Genomic DNA, 17,477 nt, shown 5'->3' with positions numbered 1-17,477 from the left:
CTGCCGTCCCCCAAACACATTGATTTTATCTAGCTCCCTTGCCCACAAAACAGCTCAGACCCAGGGCAGGGGAGCCAGCTGCGTGACCTACAGAAGCAGTGGTATCCTAGAGCTGAGAACTCTGCATGCAGAGGAAGAGGGCAAAAAATAGAGCCACACCCAGCTACCAGCACCAGCCATCTTAAGAAAAAACACCACCCACCCCATGATAGAATCACAGAATTGGAAGGGATCTTGAGATGTCATCAAGTCCAGGCCCCTGCACTCATAGCAGGACCAAGCACCATCAAGAACATCCCTGACAGGTGTTTGTCTAACCTCCTCTGAAAAATCTCCAATGATGGAGATTCCAGAAACCCCCTAGGCAATTTATTCCAGTGCCTAACCACCCTGATACCCAGTGCCTAACCACCCAGTTAGGAAATTTTTTCTAAGGTCCAACCTAAACCTCCCTTGCTGAAATTTAAGCCCATTGTTTCTTGTCCTATCATCAGAGGTTAAGGAGAATAATTTTTCTCCTTCCTCCTTGTAACAACCTTTAAGTATTTGAAAACTGTTAACATGTCCCCTCCCAGTCTTCTCTTTTCCAGGCTAAACAAATCAATTCTTTCAATCTTCCCTCATAGATCATGTTGTCTTGACCTTTAATCATTTTTGTTGCTCTTCTCTGGACTCTCTCCAATTTGTCCCCATCTTTCCTGAAATGTGGTGCCCAGAACTGGACATGATACTCCAGTTGAGGCCTTATCGGAGCTTTGTAGAGCGGAAGAATTACTTCTTGTGTCTTGCTTACAACACTACTGCTAATGGTGGATTGTCTGTCACTAGAAGTCTTCCCAACTGGATATCTAGCTAAATGATGTGTTAGAGCTAAAATAATAAATAATAAATAATAATAATTAATATGGGCTTGATACAGAAATTATCGGACAAGGTTTTGTTCTGCAGGAGGTCAGATTAGATGATCATATTGACCTCTTTTGGCCTTAAAATGTACGAAAAATCAATTTTACCCAATGAGGGGTGGTAAACTCTGCTCTGTGTAGATGCCAAGCCTTACAATTAGTGTTTTACAAAGTTAAAGTTGTTTGATTGCTGTAACTGTGCTTTTTCCATGGTTTAACATAGTTTAACATGTCTGGATTTCTTTTAAGGGTAACTTTGACACTGAATTCACTGACTCCTCTATACAGAAAGAAAGTCTTAACCATTCATTTTCAGTTACACTACCGTTGAGACCTCTTTTGTGGCTTAGCAAAACAGCGAGAGCTTTCCGTAAAACTACGCAAAGGCTAATAAAGAAACCTACTTAGCATGTGCATCGTTTGGAGGTAAGATAGGGCACCACGGAGGGCATTGTAATGAGCCCCTCTATGTCTGGTTTGAGACTATAATAGAAGGTGTAACTTACTTCAGAGACTTGACCCCTAAATGCCACAGAAATGAATATATAAGGTTTCTGGTGCCTTAACATGTTCCTTAGGGATGAAGAGTGAGTGAACACTTTCATCCACCAGCAGCTATGATTCAATACCTCTTTCCTTCAGTGGAGGTGGGATAACTATTTTTCTTCTGTTCTGATTCCTGGACATAACTTTCCATTTTCTCCATTTACTTAGATGTGTGATGCTGGTGTAGTCAACATTTTGGCAACTTGAGACAGACATTGTTCGTTTGTTCATTTTTCTGTCTCAGGATAAATTACAGTGAAAATGGGCATGGTTCATGAAAAAGAGCCTGAAAGGTCCAGATGGATATTAGGTAAGAATCCAGTATTGTACATAGAGATGCATCTGAGTTACACACTTCAGAGATCTGGAATCAGATTCAGATCTGACTTCTGCAACCTTTGATGATTTTCAGATTCTGGGCTTTGGTTACAGCCAATTATAGAGATAAGTCTGGGTTGTAAAACTTATATTTATTGTCATTGTGTTATCAATTAGAGCTCAGTGCCCCCACTGTTCTGGGTTCAGTGAAAACACGTAGTAAGAGACAGTTCCTGCCCTCAAGAGCTTATAGGCTAACGAACAAGACAGAAGAGGGTGGGTGAAAGGAAGGTTTATTATCCAAATTTAATAAAGAGGGAATTGAGGCAAAGAGGAAATCTTTGCCCAAAATCACACAGGGATTCTGTAGCAGAGCCAGGAATTAAAGGCCGATCTCAGTCTAATGCCCCTAGCGTCAGTCTGACCATTATCCAGTGTTGTGTATGCATATGAGTGGGGGTGGGGGAGGACAGACACTTAGATCCAGTGGGTTGTGGTGTGGCCGATCTCTAACCATAAGGGGGAAATAACAATAATTATTTGCACTGCGGCAGCTCCAGACATCTTTGTGTTTGTTTGAAAAATGTGACCAATGGGTAGCATTGGAAAGGTGGAGGTGGTAGATGACATTGCAATAGCAGCGGATCCTCACGGTGTTGAGAACCTGTGAAGGGCCTTGGATTGAAAACAAGCTGTTTGTGTGTGATGAAATGGGGAAGGGGGAGCCAGAAAAGGAAGCAAATGGAGAAAGCCTCACTTTTGAGGTGTTACATAGTTTTGGCTTCATGTCTCTTCAGCCTTCTTTCTCTCTTCCTCCCCATTCCCCTTACACTCCTTGTCTATATAGCAACTTCTCTATTTATCTTATTCTCTCACCTGTGGCTTCCTGCATTCCCCGTATGCTACCTTTTCCAAGCATCCTCCCTCCCTCCTTCAGAGCCTTGCCTTGCACACAGATTCCCATTGTTGCTTCTGTGCCAACATTATTCCTTCACAATTTCCTGCCTACCTCATACTGCTGTGTCATGGCGAATGGCCCGGAAAGATGAAGGACCTGGCAGTGTGTACCACTAGTAGGTGTAAGCAGTTGGGACTGGAGACAAGTGGCCAGAAATTTCCTAGAGCAGGGAGAGCATAGAGCGAACGCACAGTTGCCAATTCTCATGATATTTGGTGCTTCTCTTAAAGCCCCAGCTCCTTCAGCCATGTGATCACTTAAGAATCTCAGATTTTTTTAAGTATGTTTCTAGCCCTCAGAGTTGCTAAGAAAAGCTTGAAAACTTGACCCCCTTCAGGGCCCAGAAACATTGTTCCAATGCAATTTGCTGACTGTGTGAAATTGAAACGTTTTGGGAAGACGGGCCAATTTCACTGCAGCACCACGGAATTGGGGAAACTCTGCCTACATCAGAATCCTGCCTGGTTTCTGCTAGTTCACCTGCCCAGCTCCTTGGCAACTTGCCGTGTGGCCTGCTAGCAACTAGAGTCCATGGCCTTGGAGCTGCCACACATGCCATTGCCCTGGGGGCTGGATACACCCAAAATGTCCAGGGTCCATGCTCCAGGGATCCATTCCCTTTTTCAGAGACTTTTCAAATATTGAGGGTTTGTTCCTCACCCAACAAATTCTGAAATAACAAAATCTTGCACAAAACAAAAGCTTTCCCTGCCCCTCTCTCCGGACCACCCTTAGGCATAGGCAGCAAACACAGCTGTGTAGGGAACCTGAACATTTGGGACACCCCTGAGTCTTAATATCCACCTACCTGCCTCTTCCTATCCCTGTTGCTGGTGGCTGCTGTAGCCTGGTGAGTCTTCCTCTGGAAGGGATCTAGTTAACTTAAAAGTGAAAAAGCCTCAAGCCTGCCAGACCTATTAGCACAACATTGAAATTCTTAAAGAGCCATTAAAGTGGTAATGAAACCATTTAATGGGCATTTGCCAACCCCTGGGTATATACTGTCAGTCTCTGAATTTACTGACAAAAACAGTTGTGCATCACTGTAATATTTACTCAGAACATGTTAGTCTACCGGAGCTATGTTTAAAATCTGCTTTAAAAATATTTCATCAGTGTGTTGCTGAAGATTATAAAATCACATCTCTAAAAAAATTGCCATCATCCCTCTCAGGCTGCCATTGGCATAGGGTTTAAAAATTCTTCTTAGGACCCCATATATCCTAAAGATGGATCTACCCTTTCTAAGCCCTTTCTGTATTATTTTAAAAAGATCTCAAGATTTTCAGCCAATTGCATGATTTTTGGAAGCCGGGTTCATGGTTTTCAAACGCTTGGAATTAGCAACAGGGGATATGTTATGAAGCAGCAGTAACCAAGTGACTGGGACACAACTGAGATGTTGTAGTCATCTAAAAGAGTTATCTGGGAGGAAACCCAGGATATAGGATCCCAAGTACAAAAGCTTTCTAACTTACCCTTAGTGAGCAGACAATATAAAGTAAACTCATAACTCATGCAGGTATATTTCATTGGGGAAAATTTGTAACAACGTGCTTGAATTTGGAAATTCCCCAAGGGGAACTGGGTGCCTAATTCCAGTCATTTTATGGAGACTTGGATGTCAAAATCTCCTAGACAGCTTTGAAAATCCCAGTCCTCATGAAAAGGGAGTGTAAATGAAAAAGTCCATCTCAACTTTTCCCAGGCATCACGGTGGCTGGTTTCCTGTAAGATATTCACTACCCACTCTCAAGCTCGGTGGTGTCATTCAGATTTAATTCATGCCATGAAATTTCCTTCTTCCACGCTGCTCACTCTTGTTATCCTGACAGGTATGGTTTCATGTACCCCTGTATAAATGGCTGAGGGCATCACAGCATGGTGACCCAGTTCATCCTCCTGGGGTTGATGGATCGTCAGAAGCTGCAGATACCCCTCTTTGTGGTGTTTCTGGTGATCTATATTCTTATGCTGGTGGGGAAACTCTGGATGATTGTGTGGATCAGGGTTGATCCCCGACTCCACACCCCCATGTACTTCTTCCTCAGTAACCTGTCTGTCATTGACCTCTGCTACTCGGCAGTCTTCGCTCCAAGGATGCTGGTGAATTTCTTAGTGGGGAGTAAAAGCATTTCTTACTCTGCCTGCATTGCCCAACACTTCTCCTTCGTTGTGTTTGTGACCACAGAAGGGTTCCTGCTGGCCAGGATGACGTACGACCACTATGTAGCCATCTGTAACCCTCTGCTCTATACTGCTGTTATGTCTAAGAGAGTCTGTTTTCGTCTAGTGGCCAGCTCATACGTAGGGGGGCTCGTGAACTCACTGACCCACACATGTGGCTTGCTGAGGTTGTCGTTCTGTGGGCCCAACATCATCAATCATTACTTTTGTGACACTAACCCATTGCTGAAACTCGCCTGCTCTGATAACCGCATCAATGAGATTTTCCTCGTAATGTTCTCTGGGGTTATTCCCATGTCCACCCTCCTATTGTCATCATCTCTTATCTGTTCATCCTCTTCTCTATCCTGAGGATCTGCTTCGTCGCGGGCAGGTGCAAAGCCTTCTCCACCTGTGCCTCTCATGTGACAGCTGTCACCATATTCTATGGACCTGTGAGCTTAAGCCACGTACAACCCAGTTCCACCTACTCACTGGAACAGGAGAAAAACTCTGCTGTGTTTTATGGAGGAATGGAAAACTTGTCTTATGAAAGGAGACTTAAGGAGCTTGGCTTGTTTAGCCTAACTAAAAGAAGGTTGAGGGGAGATATGATTGCTCTCTGTAAATATATCAGAGGGATAAATACAGGAGAGGGAGAGGAATTATTTAAGCTCAGCACCAATGTGGACACAAGAACAAATGGGTATAAACTGGCCACCAGGAAGTTTAGACTTGAAATTAGATGAAGGTCTCTAACCATCAGAGGAGTGAAGTTTTGGAATAGCCTTCCAAGGGAAGCAGTGGGGGCAAAAGATCTATTTGGCTTTAAGATTCTACTGTATAAGTTTATGGAGGAGATGGTATGATGGGATAATGTGATTTTGGTAATTAATTGATCTTTAAATATTCAGGGTAAATAGGCCTAATCCCCTGAGATTGGATATTAGATGGATGGGATCTGAGTTACCCAGGAAAGAATTTTCTGTAGTATCTGGCTGGTGAATCTTGCCCATATGCTCAGGGTTTAGCTGATTGCCATATTTGGGGTCGGGAAGGAATTTTCCTCCAGGGCAGATTGGAGAGGCCCTGGAGGTTTTTCACCTTCCTCTGTAGCATGGGGCACGGGTCACTTGAGGGAGGATTCTCTGTTCCTTGAAGTCTTTAAACCACGATTTGAGGACTTCAATAGCTCAGACATAGGTGAGGTTTTTCGTAGGTGTGGGTGGGTGAAATTCTGTGGCTTGTGTTGTGCAGGAGGTCGGACTAGATGATCAGGATGGTCCCGTCTGACCTTAGTATCTATGAATTTCTATACCCTCGTGGTCCCCATGCTGAACCCCCTTATTTACAGCCTGAGGAACAAGGAGGTTAAGGATGCTCTTAAGAGGGTGATAGACTGGAAAAACATTCTCGGCTAATTTGTTCACAATGACAATTCAAGTCAATTGAGAAGAACAATTGGAAGAAGGATAGGAGTATCGTCTGTGTTACTGCCTTCATTTGTGTATCTCAAATGTTGTACAGGAATTAAATGAAACTCAAAGAACTGATGTAGCATGTGGAAATTATGTTTTACAATTGCTTGAGAGGAACAATGTTACCTAATGTCCTGTCATTATGTGGAAAAAAGAAAAGGAGTACTTGTGGCACCTTAGAAACTAACAAATGTATTTGAGCATAAGCTTTTGTGAGCTACAGCTCACTTCATCGGATGAGCTGTAGCTCACGAAAGCTTATGCTCAAATAAATGTGTTAGTCTCTAAGGTGCCACAAGTACTCCTTTTCTTTTTGCGAATACAGACTAACACGGTTGCTACTCTGAAACCTGTCATTATGTGGCTGTTGCAACAGACACCCTTCCTTGTTTCTTGACCATTAATCTATTTGAAATGGTGCCCTGCAAGGTTATCTGAGATTTAAAATAAAATAAAACTTGCCTCTAACTTTAATTTCTTAATGTGTTGCTCTAATTAATACTCAGTATGTAACTTGCACTATGAGAATTCAATACTTTTGCTCTCTTTAGTGTCTGGGCTTCATAAGGGCTTTGTGAGCCTGACACAATTAATCTCTATCCCCTTATAACAGTCCTTAACGTAGTTGAAGGCTGTTATCAGGTCCCTCCTCAGTCATCTTGTCTCAAAACAAGACATGCTAAATTTTTTTAAATCTTTCCTAATAAATCAGATTTTGTAAACCTTTTTTATCATTTTTGTTGGTCCCCTCTGGACTCTCCTATTTGCCCACATCTTTTCTAAAGTGTGACTCTCAAACCTAGACACAGAACTTCAACTGCGGCCTCACCAGTGCCAAGTAGAGCCAAACAATTACTGCCCTGGTCTTACATACAACACTCCTGGTAATACACCCCAAACAGCCTTTTTCACAACTGCATCTCATTGTTGGCTCATACTCAACTTGTGATCCGCTTGAACTCCCAGATCCATCTCAGCAGCGCTTCTCCCTAGCCAGTTATTCCCCACATTGTATTTGTGCATTTGATTTTTCCTTCTAGAGTGAAGTACTTTGCACTTGCCTTTATATTGATCACATCTATATTCATACCAGTCCTATATACATCTATGTTTAACAGTGTTATCATATATACTTAGGCTTGGAAGGAATTGAATTTTCTCAATAAATGTTTGTAAATGTTGATTTCACCATATGCACACAAACCAATGAAAAAAATATTGCCATCAATAATTGAAATTTACAGCTAAGCAAAAGTAAGAAAAATTGCTGCTTGACAGTGTATTTAAGGATATTTATTTTGACATGTGGTGTTGACAGTTTGTGTTTTAACAGTTATAAAGCTTTAACTTTTTGAATCTCAGTGTTGGCTGTCATTAAAAAATTATGTCTGACCTCCCATTGCCTGATCCCCCATAATTTCCTGCAACTGTAAAAGTTTAAACATTTAAAATAAGAAGACTTAAAAACAAACATTGATATTATCAATTAAAATTATAAAAATTATAAAAAATATCAAATTCTGACAAGGCTCTCTATACTTGTTATACAGTTTTATTCTCAATCCTCTTTCTGTCACCTTATTCTGCTCTCCATCTGTACCTGTTATCTCTTATTTTAAACTTATATTACAAGCTCCTTTGGCCAGCGGTTGTCTTTTTGTTATATGTTTGTACAGCACCTAATAGAATGGGGTTGGGATTAAGCCTAATTCTAATGAATTAATTAAGTAGTATCAATAATAATGCTCATGTAATGTTACTCCCACCAATGCCATATATTTCAGAGGGGTAGCTGGGTTTGTTTTTGCTGAAACAGACTATGAGGAGTCCAGTGGCACCTTAAAGACTAACAAATTTAATTGGGCATAAGCTATCGTGGACTATAACCCATTTCTGGGTTCCAGCGCATGATATCTTATGCCCAAATAAATGTGTTATTCTTTAAGGTGTCAAAGGGCTCCTCATTATCAATGCCATATAGTGATTTTATAGGTTTACTAACAGCAATGCTATAAATGGATTGTATATTTTAAGGACTAGAAGGGACAATGAGATCATTTAGTCTGACTGTATAACTCAGATCACACTTTGATACAGTTACCCTCTGTATTAAGCCCATTAACTTGTGTTTTATTAAGTGTATCTTCCAGAGAGCCATCGGGTCTTGATTTCACAGCATCTCTAGCTAGAGAATCCATCACTTCCCATGGTAGTTCATTCCAGCGGTTAACCACCCTCACTGTTGAAAATGTGAGCCTCATGACTACATTGAATTCAGATAGTTTTACTCTGAACAACATAATATATTGTTCGGTAGAACTGGGGGTGGGGAGAAATTGGGCCAAAATACTTGTTTTTCTGAAGAACGCAGATTTGGGTTAACTGAAATATTTTATGAATTTGTATCAAATGAGCTGAATTGTTTTGCTTTGAACTAAAACCTCAGAAAAATCTAAAAGGTCTAAATATTTTAAGTTTCCCATTTAAAAGACTGTTTCAAAATTTACTTTCATTTTATTAAAAAATATAACAATTGAAAAAACAGCAACTGATCAAACAAAATATTTAATTCAACTTGTCAGTCAGCCAAAAATTTTGAAAAAAAAATCAATTTGGGTCAATCAGAAACTAAATTTTTCATTTATGTTTCAGAAGAGCCAGCAAACCAAGAAATCAGGTATTCACACAGCTCTTTTGATCATACATTTTTTTTCCTCATCATTGCTATATACTGATAAACCCCATTCTCACCAATGATATAATTCTATTGCTTTAGGGCTGGTCGACATGGGAAACTGACTCTACAGGTATCTAATGTAACTCCCTATATGGCCACTTTTATTTTTCTGGTTTAGTTTAATCCAGTGGATTAACAGGGTCCATACCAGGAGTTATTCCAGAATAGTTCTAGTACCTTAAATTCACATATTACCTTGCTCAGGAATGACTTCCCAATGCAGACAAGCCCCTGTTCTCACCAACACTGATTTAGAGCTGTCCTTTCACCCCTCCATGCAGAGGTGGGAAACTGAACAGCAAGGTTTGTCAGTGGGGAAATGAATTTATTTGTTGCTTTCCCACCCGAAGAACCCAATACAATTTTGCAAACATTCTGGTGTAGCTGAATCTGCATTTTTCTCTAAAAAAAAGTTTCAGCCAAAGAATTTTGCCCAACTGCAGTTAAGATCCTTTCTACCCCATGGAAATGCCTTACACTTAAGCTCTGCTAGGTAGACTTGAGCCAAGGGATAATAGGGTTTAGCCCATGGTGAGTAATAGTGAGTGGACAGAAACCCAGATGCAGCTTCCTCCAGGATTCAAGAGTTGACCCCGTACCCAACCCCATTCATGGGACTTCTTTTTTATCTTGTATTAATACAGTTTCAATGAAAAATATCAGAGCACAATATTGGATCAATGCTACTGTCCAAAGGTGATTTTATCTTTCTCAGCTGATAAATTTCTACCTTCTTGACACCTTAACATCAGAAAAAAATCTTGAAATAAATCTTCTGCTAGTACAAGTCCTTCTGCACTAGTGTGATTCTGTGGTCACAAAGTTTGCCATAAGAAGAAAAGGAGTACTTGTGGCACCTTAGAGGCTCACAAATTTATTTGAGCATAAGCTTTCGTGAGCTACAGCTCACTTCATCAGATGCATTCAATGAAGTGAGCTGTAGCTCATGAAAGCTTATGCTCAAATAAATTTGTGAGTCTCTAAGGTGCCACAAGTACTCCTTTTCTTTTTGCGAGTACAGACTAACACAGCTGCCACTCTAAAGTTTGCCATGGAATTCACCTTGTTGCTTCCAGAATTGTGGCCCAGAATCTCCACTTTCATTAAATTAGCCTCAGGTGTCTAGCCCTTTGTGGAATTGACCTTCAATGCATAGCCAATGCAGTGCCATCTGTCTGTGTCTGCAGGCTGCCTGAAACAATAGCTCTGAGAAGTATTAACGTCCCATTCATCTTAATCAGAGCTCTGAAGTCTCCATGTGTGTGGGGTTTTCCCCCTCCAGGATGCCACAGAGCAAACAGGCACCTCACATTTTGTTTCCTGTCACCTTGCCCAGCTAGTACAAGGGAGAGTTAATTGGATCAGGCAGCCTGAGTTGCTCCAGGTAGGAGGGAGCCTGGGCCCAGGTCCAACTTGCAGCTAGGGAGCACAGGGAATGACAAGTACATTGTGGCAGCTAAGGCCGAGAGGAGTCAGAATGAGTGTGAAGGATCCGCTCTTGGTCATTTCTTGGCTCCTGTTTAATTGTATGTTTCACTTTTCCCCTGTAAAGGAGGAGATCATGGGTGGAAGAAATGGCGGAGGGAAATCACACCATGGTTACAGACTTCCTTTTCTGGGGATTCATGGATCATCCGGAGCTTCAGGTCCCCCTGTTTGTGTTGTTCCCAATGAACTATGTTATCACCCTGGCAGGGAATCTAGGGATGATCGTCTTGAACAGGTTCAATTCCCAACTCCACACCCCCAGGTACTATTTCCTCAGCAGTGTGTCTCTTGCCAACGTTGTAATGCCTCGGTTGCTGATGACTTTTGGGGTTCAGGCCAAACCCATTTCTCTCGCTGCGTGCAGAGCCCAGGTTTTCTTTGTAACTTTCTGACCAAGGAAGCTTTGCCTGCTGGCAGTAATGGCATCTGATCGCTTCATAGCCCTCGGTAGCCCCTTGTTCTAGAGCCTCGTCATGTCAACGAGACTGTGTGTGTTGCTAGTGGTTGCTTCGTACATATGTGGCTTTGTGAATGCAGTTGTTCAGACTCCATTTATAATTTACCCTGCCCTTCTGTGACTCCAATGTCATCCACCATTTCTTCTGTGACATCCCCCCAATCCTTAAGCTGTCCTGCACCCACAACGCTAACACGGTGCATTTCACCTTGTCCACTATAGTGGTCATGACTATGATTCTCATTATACTATTCTCCTACATGTACATCCTCATTGCCATCCTGAAGATCCACTCTGCCAAGGGCAGACGCAAAACTTCTCCACCTGCGCCCCCCACCTGATGGTCGTAACAATTTTCTACGGGACTGTGATCTTCATGTATTTACAACCCAGTTCCAACTACACCACAGACCCAGACAAGATCATCTCTGTGTTTTATATACTCATAATTACCATGCTGAATCCCTTGATCTACAGCTTGAGGAACAAGGAGGTGAAGGTCGCCTTTAGGAGGATGATAAACAGGAAGGTTTGTTCTCAGTTAATATAATTATTGGGATTTGTGCTTATCAATAAACAATAGATGAATTAATAGTGAATTCTCTGTGTCATAGCTCTGATTTCTTTGTTTTAACTGTATTCTGTGGCTTGTTCAAAAAAAAAAAAAAGGAATCCAAGACCGTTAATCTTGGAAATTCAGTTTCCCATGTTCAGGAATGACTGCGAGGCAGCAAAGAATACAGATGCTCCCCGATTTATGCAAGCATTCCGTTCCAGAATGCCTTGTGTACCTCAAATTTTGTGTAAGCCGGAAACGAATCTCCGACCATTACGTGCAAAAAACCCCCAAAAGAAACTCCTATTTCTAGTTTATGGACCTTTTTCCATAATCTCGGATTTGCATAACTCGGATTTGCGTAACTCGGGGAGAGTCTGTGCACTATTGTAAGGGAGCATTTGTCACAGTTCCCCTCTGACTCCCTTTGCTGGATATCCACCGACTTGTGTTGAGGGGAATCCCGTCTTGGATCCCCAGTTGTTTTAAGGTGCCAGAGATTGAATGGAGCCAGTCACTGCTGCAGTCTTGGGGTTCCTAGGCACACATTCAGGGTGCAGCCCTCTGTCTAGGACCCTTTCTGGAGAGCTAGAACCTGCTATCTAGCTGCCTAGTCCCTGGGCTCAGGGATGACCATTCAGATTCTGCCATACCTTAAACATCCCCTGTCCTAGAATGCCACCGAACAGTGTGAGCCTTGTGGGTTACAGCTGAACTCTCCCATAGGGCCACACAGTATTTGTAAAGAATATAACACAGAGAGAGACAGTCTGAACAGGAATCTAACACGACAGAGCTAACACTTCACCAATAAAGCACAAGCTCATTTAGAAAAGGACACACATCCTAACTTCAATGGGCCTCACTAGCTCATCCTTTCCTTGGGCATCCTCTGGGGTATCCATCTGTGTTCAGAAAGACTGCTCCTCTCCCTCCTCATTTAGCTCCTACACGCAGCTCCTCTCAGTTCTAGCTGGTCAAACATGGCCAGGTAGAGCCCAAATTGAGCAGCTTCGGCCCTTTTATAACCATCTTACCCTCTGTCAGGTGACCTCATGATCAGCCTCTGCGGATGACCAGATACCCCTACCAGGCAACCACTGCTTTTTTTCCCCCATCAGCAAAATGTTTATGGAAAATTTTCAACCACCCCTAGCCAGGAACAGATTCAAAGCTCATTGAAGCCAATGAAAAGACTCCAATTGACTTCAGTCAATATTTGGCTCAATCTGCAGGAGTTTAAGTGGGGATATTCAAAAGGCACCAAACTCCCATTCCAGGGAGTTGTTCAGGGAACTGGATATCTAACTGCCCATTGAAAATGTGCATTGCTCTTCGGCCGTTGTTGATTGCACTATGGGGTTTCCAATCCTGGACCAGTATTAAAGTCTTGAAAGGAAAATAGCATTGGAAGACAATTGAGTTTGGCCCCCACACATATTGCCAGTTTAAGAACATCATGATGTTAATCAATTGAGTAACTTTGATGTCTTTTTATGTTATGGCACTATAGTGTCATTCCATTTTGCACATATATGGAAAAATCATAAGTAGTATTCCTAGGAGCACAAGAAGTAGATTTAAGTGATTGATGATTCAGAGAAAACTTCCCTGGACTAACCAGAGCATATGAATATTTAAATGTCGGTATGTGAGCAAGCTTGCTAGTGCTATGAATATTGATAGCCCCATCACACTAGTACTTCATAATGGGTACTAGTACATCACAATCATATATCTTTATAAATTGATTGGACTAGATGTACCCTTTATCTGTCCCCACATCATACTCACAAGTCAATGGAGTTGCTTCTGGGATGAATCTGTCTCAGTGTTTACAAAGTCCAAAGAAAGCCAAACAAAGCAGACCCTTGATATAATTTCATGATCACCAGAGAAACTCTTTCATAGCTTGGAGAGAAGATAAATAAGTAAATTGAATCACTCCCATAAAAATGTCCAGGTTTGAGATCTATGATGCTGAACTAATATGCACTGGAGAGACTCCATTGAGTCCAATGGTCAATGGCTCTTGTCCTTAATGAATGACAAGGGGCTGGTATAGTTTTTTCAGATTGATTTGAATGATAAGGGGCAGCTATTTTTTTATACACAGCTGTTCTCTGGGAGAAGGTGCCACTGTACAAATTGTCTTCGCAAATTGTCTTAACTTCAGTTAAACTACAAATATGTATACTTATTCATTACTCTGGCAGAGCAAGTGTTAATATTGACATTATTTCTGTATCATGAGTCATATGTTGTTTACCTAACCATTCCCAATATGTTTTCTTGCCTAATTGAGAGAATTGCTCAAAAAATGTTTTAATGAGGCCCACAGCAGCTTATTATCATCCATAATAATGGATGCTGTCTACAAAGTTCTCCAAACTTTGGAGAATTATGTCAATATGAACATTACTGGCATAACCAGTGCTGGACAATAGCATTTATTCTTTCCCGTTTTTCCCCCTTTCAATATCTTCACTTTCGGGCCAAATTCATCTCTGGCATCATTCTTTTATGCCAGGGCTATATTTGGCCCATTGTGTCCAAAGCCATGACAAATCAAACCAGGTCACTGCGGGTGTGAGTCTATGATCCTTGCTCACATTGACTAGCACTTACTCATAGCAGTAGCCCCAATGAGATCAAGTTCTACTCAGTGCAAGTAAAGCAAGATCGGCTTAGGTTCCAAATAAATTAAAAATTTTAATGCGCACAAGACAGACAAGAAGGGGCTTTATCCCATACATAACAACATGTTAGGGCATCTCGAAACTATAGGCTCGATTCTGATGTCCTTACACTGAATAGCCCCTTACTGTGAGAGTGGTCTCATGGACTTCCACCTGCTGAAAAAGTGTGGGTAAGGGGATAAAAATCTGCCATTACAAAGCCAAGAAACTATGTTAGGGAAATAAGCAGAATCTCTTATTTAATCTGGAAGAAACAGTGCAATCCTCAGAGTGTTTTATCTCAATGCAACATTAATATAAATGAGTATTGAAACTGATGGTTAAGTGAAATACAATTGGCCAGATTCTAAGCTAGTGTAAATCAGCATCACCTCATTGATGCCAAAGGGGCAGAAACCCCAGCTAATGTAACTTGATGGAGTGCCACTTAAATCAATGTGATTATATCTCCAGTGAACATAAAGCATCTTTACCCCATTGAAATCAATTCCATACGGCTAAATTGAGTGGAAATCCATCAACCTCAACAAAAAACTCACAGATACAGATTGAAATTAATGGCGCTCCAGCTCCAGTTGCTGTAAGCTAGCATCACTGCATTGCAATCAATGGGGCCAGATCCCCAGCAGGTGAAAATCAGCATTAGCTCCATTGGTGCTAATGCGTGAGACCCCAAAGTAAATAGGTGGAGCGCTACTGAACGCATTGGACCAGAACCATAACTAGTCAAAATTGGTGTCATTCCAGTCAGTGGGGCTACATCCATTTATACAAGGTGGAGCGCTACTGAACGCATTGGACCGGAACCATAACTAGTCAAAATTGGTGTCATTCCAGTCAGTGGGGCTACATCCATTTATACAAGAAGAGGATCTGGCCCTTATGACCATAGGATTTCCCAAAGCACATAAATGACTTGGGGCAAAAGCCCCTTATTGGGGCAGCAGTCTGGCTTGTTATATCCAATTGGCAGATCATGTCCTTAACTTGTAACCTGGTGTAGATATGTAACCCACACACCGCCTGGGTGTGGTGCTCTGTCCCATCTGGTGGCACTGAGACCACTTAGAGGGAGTTTAATGAGTCTACCCTACATCCTTAGTTAAGAGCCATGTGGCTTTTAGCTCATGTGGTAGAAGCTCATGTACTAAGCTGCAGAGGTCCCAAATTCGATCCTGACAGCCGACAACTGGGGTCTGTCGGTGTTACAGATGCACATCAAATTATCCACCCACCAGGGCAAGTGCGAATTGTCTTATGTTCATAGCTTCCCAACATTAACCTTAATCCTAACCATAACCCTGCAGAGTTTGGGGAAGTTCTGGGGCAGATTCTTGTTCTGGTCTCCCATGTTTAAAAAGGATGAATTTAAACTTGAGCAGGTACAGAGAAGAGCTACTAGGATGATCCGAGGAATGGAAAACTTGTCTTATGAAAGGAGACTTAAGGAGCTTGGCTTGTTTAGCCTAACTAAAAGAAGGTTAAGGGGAGATATGATTGCTGTCTATAAATATATCAGAGGGATAAATACAGGAGAGGGAGAGGAATTATTTAAGCTCAGCACCAATGTGGACACAAGAACAAATGGGTATAAACTGGCCACCAGGAAGTTTAGACTTGAAATTAGATGAAGGTTTCTAACCATCAGAGGAGTGAAGTTTTGGAATAGCCTTCCAAGGGAAGCAGTGGGGGCAAAAGCTCTATCTGGTTTTAAGATTCTACTGGATAAGTTTATGGAGGAGATGGTATGATGGGATAATGGGATTTTGGTAAGTAATTGATCTTTAAATATTCAGGGTAAATAGGACTAATCCCCTGAGATTGGATATTAGATGGATGGGATCTGAGTTACCCAGGAAAGAATTTTCTGTAGTATCTGGCTGGTGAATCTTGCCCATGTGCTCAGGGTTTAGCTGATCGCCATATTTGGGATCGGGAAGGAATTTTCCTCCAGGGCAGATTGGAAGAGGCCCTGGAGGTTTTTCGCCTTCCTCTGTAGCATGGGGCATGGGTGACTTGAGGGAGGCTTCTCTGCTCCTTGAAGTCTTTAAACCATGATTTGAGGACTTCAATAGCTCAGACATAGGTGAGGTTTTTCATAGGAGTGGGTGGGTGAGATTCTGTGGCCTGCGCTGTGCAGGAGGTCAGACTAGATGATCAGAATGGTCCCTTCTGACCTTAGTATCTATGAATCTATGTTCCATGACTGAACTAACCTGAAGAAGCTACCAGTTCCCCTCGGTCTCATAGAAACATGGGGATTGCCAGACAGGATCAGACACAAGGTCTATCTAGTCTAATAGCCTGTCTATGACAGTGGCTTATACCAGATGCTTCTAAGGAAAGTGTAAGAAGCTCATAGTAGGCAGATGTGGGATAATCTTCCCCCAACATTAGGTCACTGGAGAATGAAAATAGTGGTATATTAGGTGATGGTCTGTTTCCATCTTGGCATTTTGTCAGAGGCCCATGCAGTGGTTATTCTGACGTTGTTTAATCAGTTCTCCCTAAGAATCATCTGCATTGTCAACTTTGTCCACAACCCTCCCTGACTTTTTTTAGGTCCATATCTGAGTCTTCACTGGGATCAGAGTGCACTTCACATGATCTATGAGTTTGATGGAAATATTTTTCACATACCAGGCCCTGAGTTCTCTCTCTGATCCCACATGATTGAGATGTACTGTTCTCTGCAGTCCTGGCCTCCTTAAAATTCTGTCATGGTAGTGCTGGAATTGAGACTGTGTGATTTTAGCACACCAGGAGTTGAGCACAATCTAACAAAAGAGAATATAAAATAGATGGGCCTGTATATTTAACAGCGTCTTCTATTGAGATGCAATTTCAGAACAGCTCAGGAATTTGTACGATTTCAGCATCCTTTTACCTGAGTTTCAATCTACAGAGGGCACCCAACCTAAAGCACTAATGGTAACTGCCATTCACCTTTAAATCAAGAATAAGAGGCCTGTGATTTACAAACAGAATCTCTTGAGGTCTAGCCTTACTGAGTACAACAAACTGCAGACACCCTCTAAGTAGAATGCTGGAAGTGTGCTACTCCCATAATAACCCAGAGGTCAGTGGATTGAAACCAGGGTCAGCTAGCCCTGGCCTGTTTATTATTTACAGGTATAAAATGGCCATGACTAAAGTTAGTCTGGAAAAT

General features: G+C 41.9%; 1 protein-coding gene and 1 pseudogene across 1 annotated transcript; both read left to right on the top strand.

Annotated features, from left to right (window-relative positions):
- Positions 1 to 4,608: 4,608 nt before the first annotated feature.
- LOC119856849 (olfactory receptor-like protein COR8) lies at positions 4,609 to 6,314 on the top strand. The gene is given in 3 exon segments (XM_038404880.1): positions 4,609 to 5,218; positions 5,221 to 5,424; positions 6,214 to 6,314. Coding segments are annotated over 3 exon segments (915 nt in total).
- Positions 6,315 to 10,841: 4,527 nt separating this feature from the next.
- Positions 10,842 to 12,365, top strand: LOC119856848 (annotated as a pseudogene).
- The last annotated feature ends 5,112 nt before the right edge of the window (positions 12,366 to 17,477 follow it).

Source organism: Dermochelys coriacea, chromosome 6 (genome assembly GCF_009764565.3).
Source record: "Dermochelys coriacea isolate rDerCor1 chromosome 6, rDerCor1.pri.v4, whole genome shotgun sequence".
Lineage (NCBI taxonomy): Eukaryota > Metazoa > Chordata > Testudines > Dermochelyidae > Dermochelys > Dermochelys coriacea.
The sequence above is the reverse complement of the archived record's forward strand: the minus strand, read 5'-3'. Positions and strand labels throughout refer to the sequence as shown.